The following is a 19,985-nucleotide window of genomic DNA, read 5'->3' as shown; positions in this document are numbered from 1 at the left end:
CATTTTCTAGAGAAACAGCGGTCTCCAATCTGGGTCTTTCTGCTTTGTTTATGGGACGTTAGTGTTCAGAAGGTTTCGCTTTTATGTCGTTTTCTTTTTTTCATTTATTGCTTGTGCTTTCTGCATCTGAGAGTAACTTCAGATGAGGAACTACTGGAAGACAGATCTGCTTTTCTGGACGAGATTCATGGCAGGGGACATTACAGTCATCTTCCCAGCTTCAAGTTTCTGAAAGAGGATGAAGTCCAACCGACTATTCTGTGTAGCTCCCAGAAGAACTAGCAGAAGTGGAGAGAAGCCACACAGAAGCAGCCTGCCATGCTGTGCGAACTCCCTCAGCCACCGGAGCTGTCCACAACGGGATGGGGCAACCAGCAGCAGGAGGCCAGGCCAAGACTGTGAGAATCCTCTTTGAAAACACAGCTTTCTTATCCCTACTTGTTTTCCTTCTTTCTTCCGATCACCGTTACACTCTGCATTCTGGAGATCCATGACTTACTCTGCTTTCTCTCTCTCTTTGCCTTCCTAAGGACGTTCTGCTTCCCACAGTTTCTGAAGCGAGATCCTCTCCTTATTGTCCGGATAGGCTGGGGCCAACTGGTGATGGGGTCAGGGATGGGGAGTGCTGCTAATTTTAATTAAGATCAAAACAAAACAATGATTAAGACTTTGGAAATGACGGCCTAAAATGTTTCGGCATATTCTACTTGCCTTGGTCACTTGACTACTGAAATCTTTTACATAAACATTTGGCTCTAAAGGAAATACCCTACAGTTTCCGTTGTTACAGTTAACTGGCTTCTTAACTCTTTCAGCACACGATTTTAAAGTAGGTGGGACCTTAGCAAGCGCCTAATTCAGTCATTCTAAAGAAAAAAGAGGCACCATCACCTAGAGAGCTTCTTTAAAGAACCCTAGAGCCACACCCATTCTCCCTTTCCTGGCCACTGGGACATATTCCCAGATAGACCATCAAGACCACATAGAAACACTGCTGCTGCTGAGGGTCCTAGGAAAGAAAAACAATTGAGAATCCCGGACCTAATCAAACGTCTTCATTTTGGAGGTGAAGAAACATAAGCTTAGGAGGCTCGTGTGACTTAACAGCACTGACCCCTGAACTATTTGCGGACTCCCTCAAGACCCAGGTCCACTGGCCCTTCCAGCGACTCGCACAGCTTTGCCTGACAGTTCTGCTGATCCAGTGAGAAGGTATTTGTGTCAAACAGCCCACGTGTCAAAACATGAAGCTCTGTGCTGGAGCTGCAAGGTCATGGCTTCCCTAGACAAAATTTAACTTTCTATCGAATAACGTAAGATCCCATTTGTTTTCAAGTTCTCAAGGGATTGGGTAACCATCCACACCAGGTAGTAACGGCCCTGTGGCTCTGGGCAGGTCAAGGCAACGCGAAGGAGCGGAGAATGGAAAACAGAAGCAAGTTCCCCAGCCTTCTGACAAAGACGTGATCCGCTACTTTGGTTCGCTGCTCTTGTCCTGACTTCCAATGGACGGGAAATGGGAACCAGAGGAAAACCAGTGCCAGACTACCGGTTCCATCGCGGTAGTTCCATCACAAGTGGGAGAAGCTCTAGCAGAGTCCCAGTGTATGCCTGGCATTGTGATCGTTTGGAAGGGTCTGATTCACGTGGATCGCCAGTCCAGTCCTAGAACGGCTGGCGACCCCGGAGAGGGAACTGTGCCATACTCCCTCTGTACAACTACTTTTCTTTTGTGAATGCGGGGAGGGGGGTGGGAAACGTGTGGATAAATTCAAAACAGAGGAAAGCGGGCTGTGCAAAGAATACGTTTTCTAAAGATCGTTTCCAGGAAGCAGAAGAGAGGATGAGAAGCAGAAAAGTTTGTGTGCAAAGTTAACAGGGCAAATGACTGGAGCTTATCAGCTGCTGAAGAGCCCTCACCAGTTTGAGGCTGAGGGTGACAAGATAAGCCACAAAAATGCTGATTCAGTAATTTCATATTTCTTGGGTAGAATGGTTCTTTCAAATGGAGAAGCAAACCATGAATGAATTTGCGAACTCGGCTAGTATGTGCGTTTGTGCAAGTGTGTGCGTGCACGCGTGTGTGGGCCAAAAGAAAAGGGGATCTGAGAGAAGAAAAGAATAAGGTGAGAAGAGTGGCATTTGTTGAAATCAAATGCCATGCCTTGAGTCAGATAAGTACTTTATAAAATAGCAATTATTAATCCCATCGTATAGACCAAAACATCTAAGGTTCAGAGAAGTTAAGAGAATCGCCCAAGTTCTCCCAGCTGATAAGTGGTAGCACAGTGATCACACCCAGATCTCTGCTCTAAAACCTGTACTCTTTCTAGTATTGGATGCTTCTGGCCCACAGAAAGGTTTCAATGAATACTTGCTGAGTGACTGAACAAAGGAGTTTATATGTCTCAGAATACTTTCATTTTTATTTTCATCAAGACTGTGAAAGTCATATGCACTGAGCTAGAAAAACAGCAATGGTGTTTCCAGAAATGCATTACAGCTTAATGTAAATGGTTATTTAAATCATCTATCAATGAATGAACTAAGAATTACTCAATCGAGGCCATGACTTAAGGTTATTTCCATGTCTTTCATTAAACAAGGGTCAATGGGTTCGTGCATTGAGCCTTAATCTTATAATCTATCATTTTGCCATTCTAGGTTAAAATCTGCTTAGTCACTATTTCAAAAACCACATCATCTTATGGTCTCATCTCCTTAAAGAGTCAAATTCATGCTCGAAACGTACTAGCTAACTTAACACAAATTGCTACCTAAGGAAGACGCTGACTTAGAGCAAGAGATAAACTGCTATTCTGCAAACTCCCAAAACTGGCTCAGGGTTCAGGAAAATGACAAGGGACAAGATGTTTGAATCCTAGTATGCAGCCAAATCTCTAGGCTGACCGCAGGCATTCTTAATTACAGGGAAAGCTCTATAAATGTAAGTCCAAATCCCCAAAGGTAAGAGGTGGACAATTATCCCTGTGCACAGAAGGAAATGTTTATAGAAGTATATGTCATAGTGGTTTTAACATCTTTGCTTGTAAGGATATGCTGCAAACAGCCAGAAAGAGATGGGTTGTAGAATCAACTGGCTTGAGTCTTTCCTGGCACACCACCCCACGGTCTCTACTTAAAATAAGGGCAAAACAAAGCAGAATATGGAACCCTAGTAAAGAATAGTCTGCTTAGCAAATATATTGAATCAACAGACACTTCCTAAGGGTTCCTGTGGAGTACCCAGCAGAGGTGTCACAGTAGAGATGGAAAGTATTTGAACAAGCTTCCTCCTTTCAAGGAGCTTGCCCACAAATCATCACAATACAAGGTAGAATGTCAAAACTTCAAAAGCGATCATGAAATAAATGCTACAGGAGTTCAGAGATCATCACTGGAATTTGGGTTTCCTTAACTATCAGCAAAGAGGCAATAGCAGAAGCAAAGGCAGATGGTGAGGCAAGAAAAATGAGCCAGTGGCTAGCTTTGGGAAATTACAGACAACCGCTATAAAACCTGAGATAGATGGAGAGGTGCAGCATACCCTCAACACTAAACTGCTGTCTGGCTCCCTGATAATTTTAATATGAGAGTGTCACAAACTATTCAAATTGAGTCTCTTACCAGGCAGCATGGAATTGACTGTACTTATTTTAAAGCTTCTTATTTTGATAATATATATTTTTAAAACCTGCTGAAAATTTCTAACACTTTTGGAAAAAACAATTTCTTCCTAAAAATTCCTAACTTATTTTACTAATTTACCGAAGGACTATACATTTGTCCTGCATATTATACCACAGTGTGAATAAAAATGAACTGCATATGAATTCCAATTTTCTCAAGATTTCCTTGGTAGCCTCATAGTACAGTATATAAGGAACATAACGTACCCAAATGTTTCCCCCCGCTGAGCTCATCAGCTCCTTTCTAGTGAACAAACACAAAGACAGAATACTCATATCCATTGTATTATAGTCTGCTGCTCAAGATTGACTACACTCATATTCCACATATAAGTCACAATAATCTTTGTGACATCTGTAAAATAGTTAAGTGCTACCTTTATATGAATATTCATACATTAGAGCTGAATGCAAAGTATTTACTACTCAAAGTCATCCATAACTGTAAGACCCCCAAGATTCTTTTAAAGAGGTCTTTGTGTTCACTCGTTAGGAATTTATTTAGGTCTTACTCTATATCCAGATACTGTACTTAAAACTCAAAATGAAAAAGACAACTTAGTTCAAAGATGGGCAAAGGGTGTGAATAGACATTTTTCCAAAGAAGATATATGAATGGCCAAAAAGCACAGGAAAAGATATTCAACATCACTAATCATTAGGAAAATGCAAAAAAAAAAAAGGCCACAATATGATGCACTTCACATCCATTAGGATGTCTACAATCAAAATAATGGAAAATAACAAGTATTGGTGAGGATGTAGAGAAACTGGAACTCTTGTACATTGTTGGTGGGGGTGCGCAATGGTGCAGCCGCTGTGGAAAACAGCTCAGCAGTTCCTCAATAAATTAAACATGGAATTACCATATGACCTAGCAATTCACTCCTGGGCATATACCTAAAAGAACAGAAAATATGTGTACATACAAAAACTTACACACAAAAGTTCACAGCAGCACTATGCACAACAGCCAAAAGACAGAAACAACTGAAATGAGAAACAGATAAATGGATAAACAAAATGTGGTATATCCATACAATGGAATATTATTCAGCCATAAAAATGAACGAAGTACTGATACATGCTACAATATGAATGAACCTTGAAAACAATGCTCTAAGTAAAAGAAGCCAGTCACAAAAGGCCACATATTATATGATTTCATTTCTATGAAATGTCCAGAAGAGGCAAATCTATAGAGACTGAAAATAGATTAGTTCCTAGGGCTTGGGGAGACAGAGGAATAGTGAAGGGATAACTAAGGGGAACAAGGTTTCTCCTTCTGGTGATGAAAATGTTCTAGAAGTGACTATCGTAATGGTTTCCCTTATCTAGATATATACTAAAAACAATTAAAAGCTATTAAACTATTAAAAACTTTAAGTGGGTGATCGGTATGGTTTGCAAATTATAGCTCAATAAAGCTATTTTTAAAATTAATAGCATATACTGAAATGTGCTTTGTTTGGAACGTTCTTGCACAATAGTTGCTACATTCTTTTGACTTTTGCAACTAAGAATTTTTGGTGAAATGCTAGTGTTTCCGTCCCCATTTCTGACAAATAAAAGGATTTATGTATATCACTGTTTGCTTAAAGTTGAGTTTCTATAATAAAAATAAATATAGGTAAGACAAAATTTACTTGTGGTCAAGTCTCATTTCTCCCCCCCCCCCAAAAAAAAGCAAGTGACAATTCCTAATCATTCTAGCAGCTCCAGTTGTCAAATAAGACGCCTTTTCACTGCCCATCACTGACCCCCTTCAGTACAGCTGCAAGGCAAGCTACAGTTTCTGCTCCTGCAGCTTCCCTGTAGGGAAGCAAAAGATACTCTTTCTTTGGAGACTCAAAAAACTTGAGCACTTTCATTCTAGTTTCTCAAATACAAAACCAACTAGTGTTTTAAACCTGGATTGATGACAGGGAATTTGAAGAAAGACAGAATCCAGATAATGCATATTTATCTGTATTTTAAAACAATTCATACTGAGACGAGTCTACATTAAAAACAGTTTACAAGACAGAATGTTTTTCACTATTCATGCTGTGTGTTTACAGAACAGTCTGCCATAGTTGAATTCCATTTTCTGTCTCCTTCTAATACAGTGCTACTGTGTCCCCAACCAACCCTATAAGATAAATTTGCAGCTATGAACAAGAATGTCATTTTCTTTTTATGTCAACAATTTCTATTGATAACATCATATTTTATGCTTTCATTTCCTAGATTGCTGTCTGGGGCCTGGAGTACTATATTTAAACCATGCGTGATGTGCAGAAGGAAAATTAATTTGACTTTTAAGGTTTAGAGAAACTATTTTGTAACAGGTCTGGACCTCAATTTTCACATTTTCCTTTAAATTCATTTAAACTCAGAGAACTTCAAGTTCAATAAAGTTACATCTTTTTCTTTCATTTTTGACTCAAAATTGCCATGCTCATATATAAATATACATATCAAGATTAGCAATTCTGAAAACTAAAGTAATATATCTCCATTTTAAATAGTATAAGTTAAAAATGGAAAGGAAAGCCTATCAACTTGAGATCAACCCAACAGATTTAGTCCTCATAAAGGCTAAATCACATACCCGAGTCTTGATAATACATCATTAGAGTTTGCCGGTTGTACAGGATCAGTAGTAAGCCATCTGACTTATTCGGTTTACATCGACGTAACGAGTGTTATTCCAAGTTTTTGATATTTCCACAGCTCATAAGTAACGAGGCTACTGGCAGAGGCTGCATCATAATCTAATTTCTGCGGGAGATTTTATTTGATTTTGGTTGGTTTTCCATAGCAAGTCAAAGTCTGAATGCCACTTCAAAATAAATGAAATAATTTCACTGAACTGGAAAGACTACGGTCTCCAAGTTAAGTATAGCAGTTTGCTCTGTTCATCTATTTATCCCATTGTGTGTTTTATGCTCTCCTCTCTCCACCCATTTCAAGGAGGAAAAGAATCAAGACAAGAGTTATGCCTGCATAACTTTCCTCTCCCTGACTTACTTACTTTCCTTTTTTTAAAAAAATAAATCTGTTGCAGCAAAAAGCATCTTTAAAAAGAACAGACTTTGCCCTTCCCCAAACTGACTAGAAAAAAGAAGCTGCCTGACCCCAGTTCCTGTGAGAAGAAAAAGCATCATTACTGACTCTTTTCCCTTTTTTCTCCACACGATGCTTTCTCGTTGCCCCCCTTCACCTCATTCCGTGTATCTTCTAACCTCAGAAACTGAAAGCCAGCTGGGGCTGCAGCTGTTGGCTGGTCCTTGCCTTGAAACAATGGAGCGTAAGCAGCAAAGCAGATGCATTTTTAAAAGCTGAAGTTTAAAAAATGAAACCATGTCCATCACTTTTTAAGTATTTTATAAATCTCTTCTCTCTCTCTCTCATCCCCCCTCTTTCTCTCAAATACATAGGAAACTTCGAGAAAGCAATGTCCTGGAAGACTTGCTAAAATGGATTCCTGGGTCCCACACCCAGACTCTTTCATTCCCTAGGTCTGGGATGAGACCTGAGAATCTGCACTTGTAACAAGTGTCCAGGTGACGCTTACGCTGCAGGTCCAGGGACCGCACGCTGAGAACTACCGGCCTAGACAGTGAACGGCTGCTAAAGAAAGAGAGAAAGAAATTAGGAATTTAAGATTTAATTTGATTCCAATTCACATCACCTCCAGTTGTGTGGCTCTGGGAGAGTTCAGTTGCTTAGTACATGGAAGCAGCGTCACGGAGATGAATACAGGAAGGCGGAGTTAAGGGCAGGCCAGCTGCTTGAATTATTTCCCTTCTCTGTTGGCCCCTCAAGATACTCAGAGTAAAAGTATCAAGGAAAGGAAAGTGAAATTATGGAAATAAAAATGATCCTTTTCTGCCAGTCAGCCCTTTAGATTTCTACTCCAATCTTGGCTCTGTTTCCTTTTTCTCTCAAACTGCTTATGCAATGGGTACTTGATTCAGCCACATGTGGGTTCAAATCTTGCCTTACTTACTATGCGTCCTTCAGCAAGTCGGTGAACTTCGTTGCCCTCCCTTCTCCCGTATCAAAAATGGGAATAACAGCTGCACCTACCTATGATATTGCTGCGCTAATACAATTTCATTCTACACGTGCACTGATTGGCACATACCCAATAAATGTTAGCTTCTATCATAAATGGTCCTTCTTTTTTCCTGTGAGAATATTCAATATTCAGTATGTTAAACATCACACTACCTATTTGATACAATAGGTGCAGTCATCACTTTGACAAATATTTATTTAGTAGCTACTATGTCAGATGTAATATATTATACAAGCATATTACAAATAATATCCTGTCAAGACAAATATTGCTATAAATATTATTTTGATTTGGAATATTTTGACTTTATATGAACTTATATTTAAGAAAAATACTTGCCTCCAAAACTGGTTACCTAGGAAAATTGAGAGGATGTGTTTACTAACCACAATTTTGTTTTCACAGACACTAAAATGATAGAATGGAGGAAACAAGGGGAGAGTAATTCTGCAGATACCTTGGCCTTATTTTATTAAGGGTATATTTTAGATCCTCTTAAAGACCACAAGCCTGCTTTTCCTGAAAATCATTATGTTTACAGAACAAAACAACAGGGAAGGGTATCCTATTTTCAGTTCACAATGATGTTATTTTTTAACCTGTTACATCAGTCAGAAACTCAATGGTAAGTTAGTAATAGGAGCAATATTCCATCCTTCAGTTCTTCCTGGTTCCCTGAGTGAATGCTGTGAATTCACCCTTCCACCAAATAAGCCCCCAAATTTATCAGGCCTCATTTTTTGAAATATATAATGAAAGCACACTAAATTCTGGATACCACACGTATCTGGCTGAATTTTCAAGAGGTTAACACACTAGATGCTGCGGTTTCCTGATTTTAGCCTCCCTACACGCCTTTGCTCCTTCCTCCTCCCAGGCTCCCCAGCCCCAAGAAGGGTATCAGAACCACAACATTTTAAGAGCTGCTGGGTGGAGGTGTCAGAGACAATCTGGTCCCGCCCAGAATTTTACCTATGGAAAAGCTGACGCCCATGTGGTTCCAGTGCCCTGCCAAAAGCCAAGTGCTCCTGAGGACACCACAGATGTCTTCCTTCCCTACATCACTTCCCTTCCTTTCCCTACATCACTTGCCTGCACATTTTGCTTTAAAAGAACCTCACCAAAGAATTCATTATCAGAGTTTATGGAGAAAGGCCCCTGAGCTTCCAGATCACTTCCCTCCGTATGCCAGTTGACAGTGATTGTCGGTAATCGTAATAATTCTGACCTGCCTGTGTGGTACTAGCAGGAATCAGAGAGCCTATGAGGCTGTGAGACTTCCTAACACAGAACTCGAAAGAAGAGAGTTGACTCTTTAGCAAAAGTGCATATTTACCCCAAATCCTCTAAGAAACCAGATATGTTTCGAAATCTACTTGGGCAATATTCTCCTTTAATTTTCCCTAAAGCGTCTTAGAAAAATCGTAGTTCCCCAAAGTTTCTACTGAAAAAGAAGTGTAACTTTAAAAATCTGAGCTTCTCTACGTGGAAGAAAACATTATTTTATCTGCGTGTACATTTGAAAACGCTCTAACACATTTGTCACTTTGTTGAAGTGGTTTTTTCCTTCGAAAACGATCTGCTATCCAGACCTGTGGTTCTGCGACGAAGGGACTTCTGTGGGTGAGGGTGGCAGCCTCCGCCGCCGGAGTCGTTTGGCCCATTACGGTTCCGGCGCTCCGGGGGCTTCCCTTTGAGCCTTCGCTCCCATCACGCAGATGCCGAAGTTTGCCGGGGGCTTAAGTTTATCCGCTTGGACGTTTGTGATTAGCTGGATCCCTCCCAGCCTCTCCCACCCGCCCCCGCCCCGGCCCCCGCCAGACCTCTTCTGGCCACAGACTTGTGAGAGATGTGCATCCTCCCTTAGCCAAGGCGCGCACCGGGGGCCTGGGGGGGGGGGGCTACTTTCGCTGGGCCCTGGCATCGCTCTCCCCGCGCCCGGACCACCGAGCTGCGGGTCACGCCCTCTCTCTGGAGACGCTCTTTTCTCTCTTCGCACACTCCTTCCTTACCTCTGCTAAAATAGGCGACCTCGCTCCTAATAAACCAGGCACAACCCGCTCCCCCCGCAAAAGTTCAGACTTGAGACACGGCGCTGAGGATCGTTCAGTCGAAGTAGGCGACACTGCTGGCCAGGGTGACTCGCGCCCCGGACCCCGGCTCCCCGCGTCTCACTCGCTGAGGACAGTGGGGTGGGCAGGGGGTGCCCCAAGCACAAGGCAGCTCAGGGGCAGCGTGGAGCCTGAAAACTGCCCCTGGGCCACCCAGGCCAGGGGGCAGGAGCTCTTGGCACAATTCACAGAACGGGCCGTGGGGAGGAGTCAATCCCACCCGCGCGACCCCGAGCGCCGGACAGGACGGGACTGTGGTCACTAACGCCATGGAGGGGCTGTCGCTGGCCCTCGCCTCTCCCCCCTCTGCCAGTCTTGAATATACCACACTCGTACACACTCACTCACACGCCTGCACTCCGCCCAGACGGGGTGGCGGAGGCGGGGGAAGGTATGCAGCGCCCAGCCCCGGGGTACCTGCTCGGCACATCAACCCCGCGGCGCCCCCGCCTAGGCGCAGACAGACAGACGCGCTGGAGGCAGCAGCCGCTCGGGGCCGCCGCACCGATGCTCGCCGGCGTCCCACCTGGGGAGCCTCGGGGAGGCGGCGGCGGGCGCAGCTCCAGAGTGCTCGGCGCGCCCCACTCTCCCCTGCACAACTTCGAGCAGCGCGCGCCGCCCTCGCTCCCGTCTCCCTTCCTTACCCAAATACTGCCGCAGGTCGAGCAGGAAGCGCGGGGGTCCCCCGCCGAGCTGATAGAAGAGGGAGCCCAGGCAGAAGACCAGCAGGGTGGCCATGCAGAAACCGTAGTCCCGGAGGGAGAAGCGCAGGAGAGGCAGCAGGGAGACCCGGCGCTTCCAGCTGCCCAGGCCGGGAGGGGCGCCCCCCAGAGGGGCCCCATGGGGCCAGGGATCCGCGCCGCTGCCGGGATGCTGCTGCTGCTGCTTCTTCTTCATCGCCTGCTCCGCCGCCTTGCACAGCCTGCCCGCGCCAGGAAAAGGTCACCCATCCGCCTGCGAGGAGGAGAGCCCGGCCGGCCGGCTGCACATGGACAGGGCCGCGCCGAGGGCAGCCCGGGTGGGGGCGGGGAGGGGCCGAAGTTGCCGGGCTCAGGAGACTTTCCTCGGCATGGTCCCCGCCGCCGCGGCCCGAGCGGCCGAGGTGCCCGGCCCCGGCTCGGCGGCGCTGCCCGCGCCCGGCCCGCGCCCGCTAGCGCCCCCGTGCCCCGCGCCCCGCCGCGCCTCGGGCTCGCTCGCGGCCGCCGGGGCTCGCCTTCAGCGCCAGCGTGGACCCCCCGGCTTTGTGTCTGTCGGTCTCGGCGTGTTTTGTCCGGGTTCAGGCTCCTCTAAAAAACGGCAGGGAGGAACGGGAGGCGGACACCATCCCCTCGCTCCACCTCCTTGACAGGGGTTTTCCTCCCTCTCCTCCCCTTTCTCCCTCCGGCTCTCCGCCGCTCTCTCTCCTCCCTCCTCAAGACCTCCCTCTCTCGGCTCGGGTCTCTGGGTTTCTCTCGGGTGTCACGTTACTGCCTCTGCCTGGAGCGGGGGAGGGGGGGAGGGGGAGGGGGGGCGGCGATTATTCGCAACAAGGAAGAAAAGTTTCTGGGGTTTTTTTCCTTCCCCCGTTCTCTACAATCTGGCCTCAGTTCCTGCGCCACCAGCGACCTCTTGGGGGCCCCGCTGACTTCCCTCTCGAAAACAGTCACCCGCAGGAAGAAGCACGAGTTCTTTTAGTACTATTTGGTTTTTGTTTTTTGTTTGTTTGTTTTCTCATTTCAGAAACTTGATTCTCCTTCTGTGTGCCGAGCTGTTTACAAAAGGCCGATGAAAGGTACTTGGAGATAGGTTCAAGACTTTGCTGAGATGGTAAAAGAGCGAGTGTTGTAAATTATAATTAAAACATGACCCCATAGGGCCAGGCTCATCGCCCCAACTCCTGGAAGAGAAACAGAGGAGGACGCTTGCTTCTTGCTCGCCTTCGCTCTACAGCTGCTCATCCAGGAAGTGACCAGAAAGGCAAAGGGGGGCAGGAGGGGTGTTATAGGTCGGACTCAAGGAGGTCTCTCCTCTAGCAGATATGAAGAGGAAAGAGCCCTTGCATACCCATTTCATCGCTGCCACCCTTCCTTGCAAGGGAAGTTTCTGGACCTGAAAGAGCACCTTCCGGGCAGGAAAGCTGCATCAAACACAGCTCCGCTGGCGAGGGTGGGTGAGGCACAGACAGGGCTGCTCTCATCAGCCACACTTGCAGTAAGGATAATTCATTGCTAGATATAGAAGGTGTGCCACCTGAGGCTTAAGTGACTTGCCCAAGGTCACGGAGATACCAGGAGTCGAGTTGGGTGCCACACTCAAACCTGTTTGACACTCAAGCCCACTATAATAACCACTGCATGGTACTATCTCCCAGTCAGGGTGCTTTTCCTAATAACTTGCACGGTGATTGGAGGATGGGATACACGCATTGAGCCCAGGCCACTCTGAGAAACAGAAATGGAAATTTCAGATTCCTTGTGCCTGCCTCTCATCTCTGGTGTCCTATTCACTCTGTACATTCCAGTGACTGACAACCGATTAAACGAAGAACCAGGAGCCAGGGACATCTATGATCCTGAAAACCTTTATAAAGTTGGGTATCTGAGAAAGTTTCTATGGAAAATCAGGGAGTAGAATCCTGAGATCAAGAGTTTACAATTTAAGAATAATACGGTTTAACCGTCATCCAGATGTGAGTACCTCTGATTCCCAAAGAAGAAGACGCATCGATCATAAACTGGAGACAGTTGTGGATGAGGTGAGTGGTGTCACACACATCTACACACACATACTCTACTTCCCAATGTTATGTTGTCCTGGCCCACTTTCTCATGAAGGGGAAGGCTGCTTTGAGGCGGAAAGAAAAGGGAAGTCCCTGTGTTCTAGCACAGAAAATCCTAAAATAAAGTGTTAAAATGGTTTGTTTCACATTTGTTCCATGAATCAGAGATTTATTTGGATTAATATGCACATTTTACAAATGTGAGTGCCCCTGAGAGAATTAAGCCAATCAGTCATTGCCCACTAATGTGAATTACTTTAATCAGCTGAGTAGCTGAGAATAGGCTCCCAATTAATAATTTTTGAGTTAATGACAAGGGACTAGGAGATGGGAGGAGCAAAGCAATTTGCATGCTTCAGAGACCACCTGTGACAAATTGGACCTGTACCTGAGGCCTGGCCCTATCATCTGGATGTTTTCCATTAGATGTAGGATAATGTACAAGATCCTCTGTGCTCAGGAGACCCCCAGGGTCTAGAAACTTCTCTCACAGAAGGAGTTGGGAAACTTCCCAGTTCTTTCTCCTAAGGAAAAGAATCTGATCACGAGCAAGGTTGTAACAGGTAGTTGGAGCAGGAAGAAAGGAAATAAACATCTTAAAAAATAACTAAATATAGGAATAAGAGTTTAGAAAACAGTGCAAAAGTTATGAGGAAAATACGAGGTGGCAACATTTGGCTTAGAAAAAATAAGCTATGACATGACGAATTTTAGAGGGGGGACTTCCCTGGTGGCGCAGTGGTTAAGAATTCACCTGCCAAGGCAGGGGGCGTGGGTTTGATCCCTGGTCCAGGAAGATCCCACATGCTGCGGAGCAACTAAGCCCACGAGACGCAACTACTGAGCGCACGTGCCACAACTATTGAAGCCCGTGCACCTAGAGCCCGTGCTCCGCAACAAGAGATGCCACCGCAATGAGAAGCCCATGCACTGCAACGAAGAGTGGCCCCTGCTCACCGCAACTAGAGAAAGCCTACATACAAAAATGAAGACCCAATGCAGCCAAAAATAAATAAATAAATACATAAATTTTAGAGGGGAAAAACCGGGCAGTTTTTAAAAGATTGTGTTAATGGACTAAGTGCCTAAAAAAACTCACAGAGGGAAAAGAAAGAATATTAAGATACGAAGAAATTTTACATAGAGAAAATTGCTTTATATTTTCACCCCACAAAAACTTAGATGTTTGGGTAAAACTTTGTTCTCTGAAATCCTATAAATGTCCCATCAAAAACAAACAAACAGGGCTTCCCTGGTGGCGCAGTGGTTGAGAATCCGCCTGCCCATGCAGGGGACACGGGTTCGTGCCCCGGTCCGGGAAGATCCCACATGCCGCGGAGCGACTGGGCCCGTGAGCCATGGCCGCTGAGCCTGCGCGTCCGGAGCCTGTGCTCCGCAAAGGGAGAGGCCACAACAGTGAGAGGCCCGCGTACCGCAAAAACAACAAACAAACAAACAAACAAAACCTTTTAATTTAAAGTACTTATACTGATGAATAGTATCTTTATTCAAACTAGTTAACAAACCAACTAACTAGAGGAATTTGTGAACAATATTTATTATTAGTCTTATAATTCAACATACTTCATTTAATACCTTTATTTAATAGCTTGAGCTTTCTCATCCCTTCTCTCTCTGGTGATTTTCATCTCTCTCACCTGAGCCACTCATTTTCAACAATCGCAGCCCCTGGCCATCATCACCTTCTCTCCTCTGCTCACGTTACAAGCGCCCACACTCGAGCAATTTTCAGTCTTTTCAAGAACCCCCAACTTTTTAATCCATCACCCATCTCGTATGTTTACTGCCTCCTTTGTCTAGTTCTGATTCCTGATCCATCGTTCTGATCCCTATCTTGCAGACACCCTTTCATTCCCATGTTCCTGCCATCTTACATGGTACATACTTGTCTGGCAAAACCCAGATAAACACAGCAGTGCCACTGGACCGGATTGCAGAAGACACCCAGCACTGCTAACTGCTTCACTTTAGCACAAATTTCCTTGGACGCTCACTCATTGCCGTCCAGCAACCCCACTCTCTAAAATGGCTATTTCATACTTCTCTCTTCTACTGCCACTACTTTCATCTCTTCTGTCTCAGCTGACGACCTGGCCTCATGCTTTATTGAGAAAATAAGAGCAGTAGGACAGGAGTGACCTCATTTCCCCACCAATCTAAACCCTCTCTCTACCCTTCCTTCTGTTTCACTGGGTCCCTCTCTGCTTCTAGCAAGGCTAGTCTCTCACTGCCCTAGACTCTTGAATCCACCCAACCCCACACCCAAGCATGTTCTCTCCCAAGGCTTCTGCATCTCTGTAAGTGATGGCACTATCAAATCACTCAGGGGCAAAACCCAGAAGTCTTCCTTAGTCTTCCTCCTTCTCTCACTCCTGTATCTAACCCATCTGCAAATCCTATAGGCCCTACTTTCAAAACAGTATCCAGCATCCAACTTCCTTTGCTACCGCTCTGGTCCAAGCCACCATCTTCTCTCATCTGGGTTACTGCAGTGGCCTCCTATGTCAGTTATATTTAGGTTTAGCTGTGTGTAACTGAAAAACCCAAAATAACAATGGCTTAAACAAAATAGAAGTGTATCTCCCTCTCATATGAAGCAAGTCCAGAAATAGGCAGTGCAGAGTTGGTGAGGCATCTCCATGCTCTCATCAAGGAACCATCGGAGCTTTCACCATCCTCAGCATGTGGTTTCATTTTAAAGGTAACTTTATGATGCGAGATGGCCACTGGAGCTCCACCCCTTATGCTTATATTCCAGGCTGGCAACAGGAGGAAGCAAAAGAAGAAAAAAGTCTTCCTCCAAATGGAGTGGGTTCTTTTAAAGCAGTGTTTCAAAAATGCTATGAATCATCCTCTGACAGTTTTTTGGCCAGAACATAGTCATAGGACCATGTCCAGGTGCAATGGAGGGCTGGGAAATAGAGGTTTCAGCTGGGCACACTGCTGCCACAAAAGAATCAGGGCCCTATTACTAAAGTAAGAAAGGACAAGTGACTACTAAGTGGTAATCAGCGGTCCCTGCCATTCCTCCTTCTTGATTCCAGACTTTCACTCTGTATTTCATCCCCTTCACAGCAGCCAGAGGTAACTCCTCTGCACAGAACTTGCTAGTGGCTCCCAACACACTCAGAGTCAAACCCAAAGTTCTTCTAGTGCCCTACAAGTGCCCTGCTATTTGTCCCCATTGTCTCTCTGACCTCATCTCCTGTCACTTTTCCCTACTCATCCCAGCTCATCATTGTTCATCAGACCAACAAAACTTGCTCCTCCATCAGGGCCTTTGCAGTTTGTGGTCCCCTCTGCCTCAAAAGTTCTTTTCCCAGATCTCTACATGGTTTGTTTGCCCTTTGACTTCCTTCAGTCTCTGCACAATGTTACCTTAGCCAAGGAATCTTTTCTGACTACGCTATAAATAATGTACATGTGACCTGCATTCTTTATTCCCTTGACCTTCTTTAATTTTCTCTGTAGAACTTACCATAATATGACATGTTGGTATTTTTATCTGTTGTGTATCTCTCCTCACTGGAAAACAAGCATCATGAGGGCCATGATTTTGTCTCATTCATTCACTGTTCTTTCCTCAGCACCTAGAATAGTCTGACAGATAGTGGTCACTCAGTAAATATTTATTGCATGAGAAGGTTAGTTTTAATATGAAGGATCTTAAGTTCAATGGGTCACCTCTCATTATTCCATAGCTGGCCAACTGGGGATGAGAGATGGAGGTACAATGGAGAGCAGGTTTGCATCCTCCTGGAACATTCAAATGATCATTAAAGGAGTTATTTGAGATGAAAAATATATTGTTGAGGGGAAAAAAAGAATGAATGAATGAAGTAATCCCTCACCACCTCCATGACCCATAATCTAATTAACAATTCAACTGCTCCCTGTGATTAAGAACGCCTCATGATGTGGAAACAACCCAAGTGTCCATCAACAGATGATTGGCTAAAGAAGATGTGGTTTATATATGCAATGGAAAACTACTCAGCCATAAAAAAGAATGACTTATTGCCATTTGTAGCAACATGGATGGACCTAGAGAATATTACACTAAGTGAAGTAAGTCAGCCAGACAAAGACAAATATCATATGATATCACCTACATGTAGAATTTTAAAAATAATACAAATGAATCTATACACAAAACAGAAACAGACTCGCAGACATAGAAAACAAACTTATGGTTACCAAAGGGGAAAGGGAGGGGGGGACGGATAAATTAGGAGTATGGGATTAACAGATATAAACTACTATACATAAAATAGATGAGCAACAAGGATTTACTGTATAGCACAGGGAACTATATTCAATATCTTGTAATAACCTCTAATGGAAAATAATCTGAATATATATATATATATATATACACATAACTGAATCACTTTGCTGCACGCCTGAAAGTAATACAATGTTGTAAATCAACTATATTTCAATTAAAAAAAGAAAAAACAGAATGCCTCATGGAATCACAAAAGGAATATGAACCCATGGGTTTTGCCAGGTGTTACCATTCACCTTGGCAGAAGTATTGCTTGTCCTCAGAATGTTGCTAATTTCAGGGACTGGGGCATTCACTCTTTTGGAGAACCAAGCTCTCCAAGCTTTGGCCTTGGAAGACCACCAGGGTTGTGTTCAGACCCTCTTCTTTTAGTGCTCTGCTAAAAGTAGGGCTGTTTCAGGAAAGTTGTTGAGTTGGAATGTCCCTATTGTAATAACGATAAATTACAAGCCAGCCTGTTCTGTTTTTCTGCCTCGGATTTGAGAAGTCAAATGAAAGAATAAGGTTTTAATAACAACATTAAAACACTGCTGGTTTCCAGTCTTGTGCGTCCCTGGTCCACTGAGTGGACGGGAACTTGGTCTTAGGTTCCCCGTATGCTCCCAGCGTGTAGCAAGCACAACGTTCTGCGCACAGCTACACACACACACACACACACACACACACACACACAAAGAACAAGAGGTGCTCTCCACCCCTGCACCCTTATGACTCTTACCCCTCTCCTGAGGAGACAAGGCATAAACAGATAAATAAGAGAGCAAGCAAACAAATCAGCAGAAAAACAAAGAAAGCATTAAACCAAAGGGCCTTTTACCTCAAGTATTTTGTATTTAAAATAATAGCTAAACAGGGCTTCCCTGGTGGCGCAGTGGTTGAGAATCCGCCTGCCGATGCAGGGGACACGGGTTCGTGCCCCGGTCCGGGAAGATCCCACATGCCGCGGAGCGGCGGGGCCAGTGAGACATGGTCGCTGAGCCTGCAGGTCCGGAGCCTGTGCTCCGCAACGGGAGAGGCCACAACAGTGAGAGGCCCGTGTACCACACCACACACAAAAATAATAATAATAATAATAGCTGAACTATGTTAGTATTGCTACATTCCTAGCATGTTCTAATCTCTTTACCTGAATTGTCATTTAATCTTCACAACAACCTCATGCTGCAGATACTCTTATTTTCCCCATTTTACAGAGAGGAAATAGACTATAAGAATAACGAGTATCAGATACAGGAGACTTAGTCTGAAAAGCTTTCCCAAAAAGGTGGCACGGGAGCTGGATTGTAGGATGAGGAGGATTTATAGCTGGGCAGTAGCCCGGAGGGCATGCCAAGTAATGAGAACTAACTGAGAAAGAGCACAGAGATGTGTTTGGGGGACAGTGGCAACCCTGCCTGGAGAGGGACAGTGGAGATCTGTGAAACTGCATCATTGATAAGAATGCTGGACCCCAATGACAGGAACCAACTGGAGTTTTGTCTAAAGGTTCCTTAGAGATTTCCCCACTTTGAGGCAGTGCTCACAGGCCTCTTAGCTCTTAGGCAAGTGTTGAGCAGAAATTCTTGATTCTATTATAATTAAACAGATCTTGCAGAGAAAACAATATTAACATAGGGAATGCGTAAAAGACAGAGATGGCTTAGATTTTGCAGAAAGAAACCAGTTATCCAAAAAGGTACTGGTAAGTGTAGATGCTGTTTCCCAGTCCTAACATAGCACAGTGAAGCCTTATTGCTGCAATTTGGTGATAGCTTCTAACTCTGAGAAAAGGGTGGGCCCACGATGGCTATTTTCTTTCTCCAGCGAATTTTCTTTAAGGGTCTTCATTCCGTCTACATAAAAAGCCTAAAAAATTAACTCTGATTACAATTAATGGAAAGAGAAAAACCTTCTTAATATGTCCAAATATTGAATGTGTTACCTTACAGTGCAGATTGCTGTTTGGACCATATTTTTGAATCTCTGCAGTACAAATTATTACACTAAATTTAGAGTGGATTTTCTGGCTGAGTTATTTTTCACAGTGCTCCTAAGAGGTTCTAAACTGCATTCGATTTTTTGCTTATCTTTTTCTTTTAAAAATTCTTGACCAGGCTCAAGCTATGTTAATATAGTGTAAAATCAATATGTTCTTTGCAATCATCCAATAAATATATATTTAGCACTATTATGTGCCTACCACTCTGTGAATTGCCATGAAGCAAAACAGAAAAGTGTAAGACCAGCTGTTCAGCCTTCGAAGAATTTGCAATCTTTTCGGGAAGACAGGATTGTTCATAGGTGAAGCAATTTGGCAATAATGCAAAGCAGCATGTAATTAAATGATAAATTGTTTGTTACACGTTGTAAATAGCAAAGTCATTCAAATCTTTAGAGAAGCCCAATATTCATTTCCAAAAGGAATCATTTTTCTTTGATTTTTAAGATTGTCTTACAAACCTTTGTCCTTGGAGTGTAGAAGTGATTTTTAGATTTGAGAGTTATTTGTAAGCAAGTAAGAAAAATAGATGATTGAATTGGTGATTGTTTTTGATCCAAGAGTGGTGTGACTCTGAACTCTTGGATTTGATTTCCTTGTGCAGGTTCGACATTGACTGTATCTGATGCACATTTTCCGTGGGAGGAAGTCGGATGTCCCAGCAGAGAGACCAAGGAGTCTGCAGGGGGCAAAAAAAGCCTGGGAAAGTGGGAAATTACGTGGGACCCTCTAAAAACATTATTTCCAATAATTAGCTGAATAATTCGTTTTCAAATGAACTTTGTGTAGTGCAGTGTTATTGGTTTATTACGAAATATGCCTGGTGCTTTCCATGTAGCTGAGTACCAATATGAATCCCCAAATATTCATTTATCACAAGGTATCTTTTTTGCCTTTAATGAGATCAGTGATTTGATTGACTCATCTGCCTTGCTTAAAAGATATGAAAATAAAGTAATGAGATTTTTCAAAAATTATTAATCCAAATGAGTGTTGTCACATTTCAAGTGTGGGTATTTGTTTGAGTCCCAATGCATTGCTTAAAGTATAAAAATATGACACTTTCTTTCCTGT

The 19,985-nt window shown here is 44.0% G+C and overlaps 1 protein-coding gene and 1 long non-coding RNA gene across 3 annotated transcripts in view; one reads left to right on the top strand and one right to left on the bottom strand.

Annotated features, from left to right (window-relative positions):
- UST (uronyl 2-sulfotransferase) overlaps positions 1–10,993 on the bottom strand; it is a 284,549-nt gene extending 273,556 nt beyond the window's left edge. For both annotated transcript variants that reach the window (XM_067010993.1, XM_059083482.2), the window contains exon 1: positions 10,511–10,993. In XM_067010993.1, coding sequence (XP_066867094.1) covers positions 10,511–10,763 — 253 coding nt within the window. In that variant the 5' untranslated portion in view covers positions 10,764–10,993. The remainder of the gene's footprint in view (positions 1–10,510) is intronic.
- An 853-nt stretch (positions 10,994–11,846) lies between these two features.
- Positions 11,847–19,763, top strand: LOC136792424 (uncharacterized). The gene is made up of 3 exons (XR_010836207.1): positions 11,847–12,011; positions 12,367–12,600; positions 19,516–19,763. It is a non-coding gene; the product is annotated as an uncharacterized lncRNA (long non-coding RNA).
- Positions 19,764–19,985: the final 222 nt, after the last annotated feature.

Source organism: Kogia breviceps, chromosome 13 (genome assembly GCF_026419965.1).
Source record: "Kogia breviceps isolate mKogBre1 chromosome 13, mKogBre1 haplotype 1, whole genome shotgun sequence".
Taxonomy (NCBI): domain Eukaryota; kingdom Metazoa; phylum Chordata; class Mammalia; order Artiodactyla; family Physeteridae; genus Kogia; species Kogia breviceps.
This window is presented reverse-complemented; position numbering and strand designations above follow the sequence as displayed.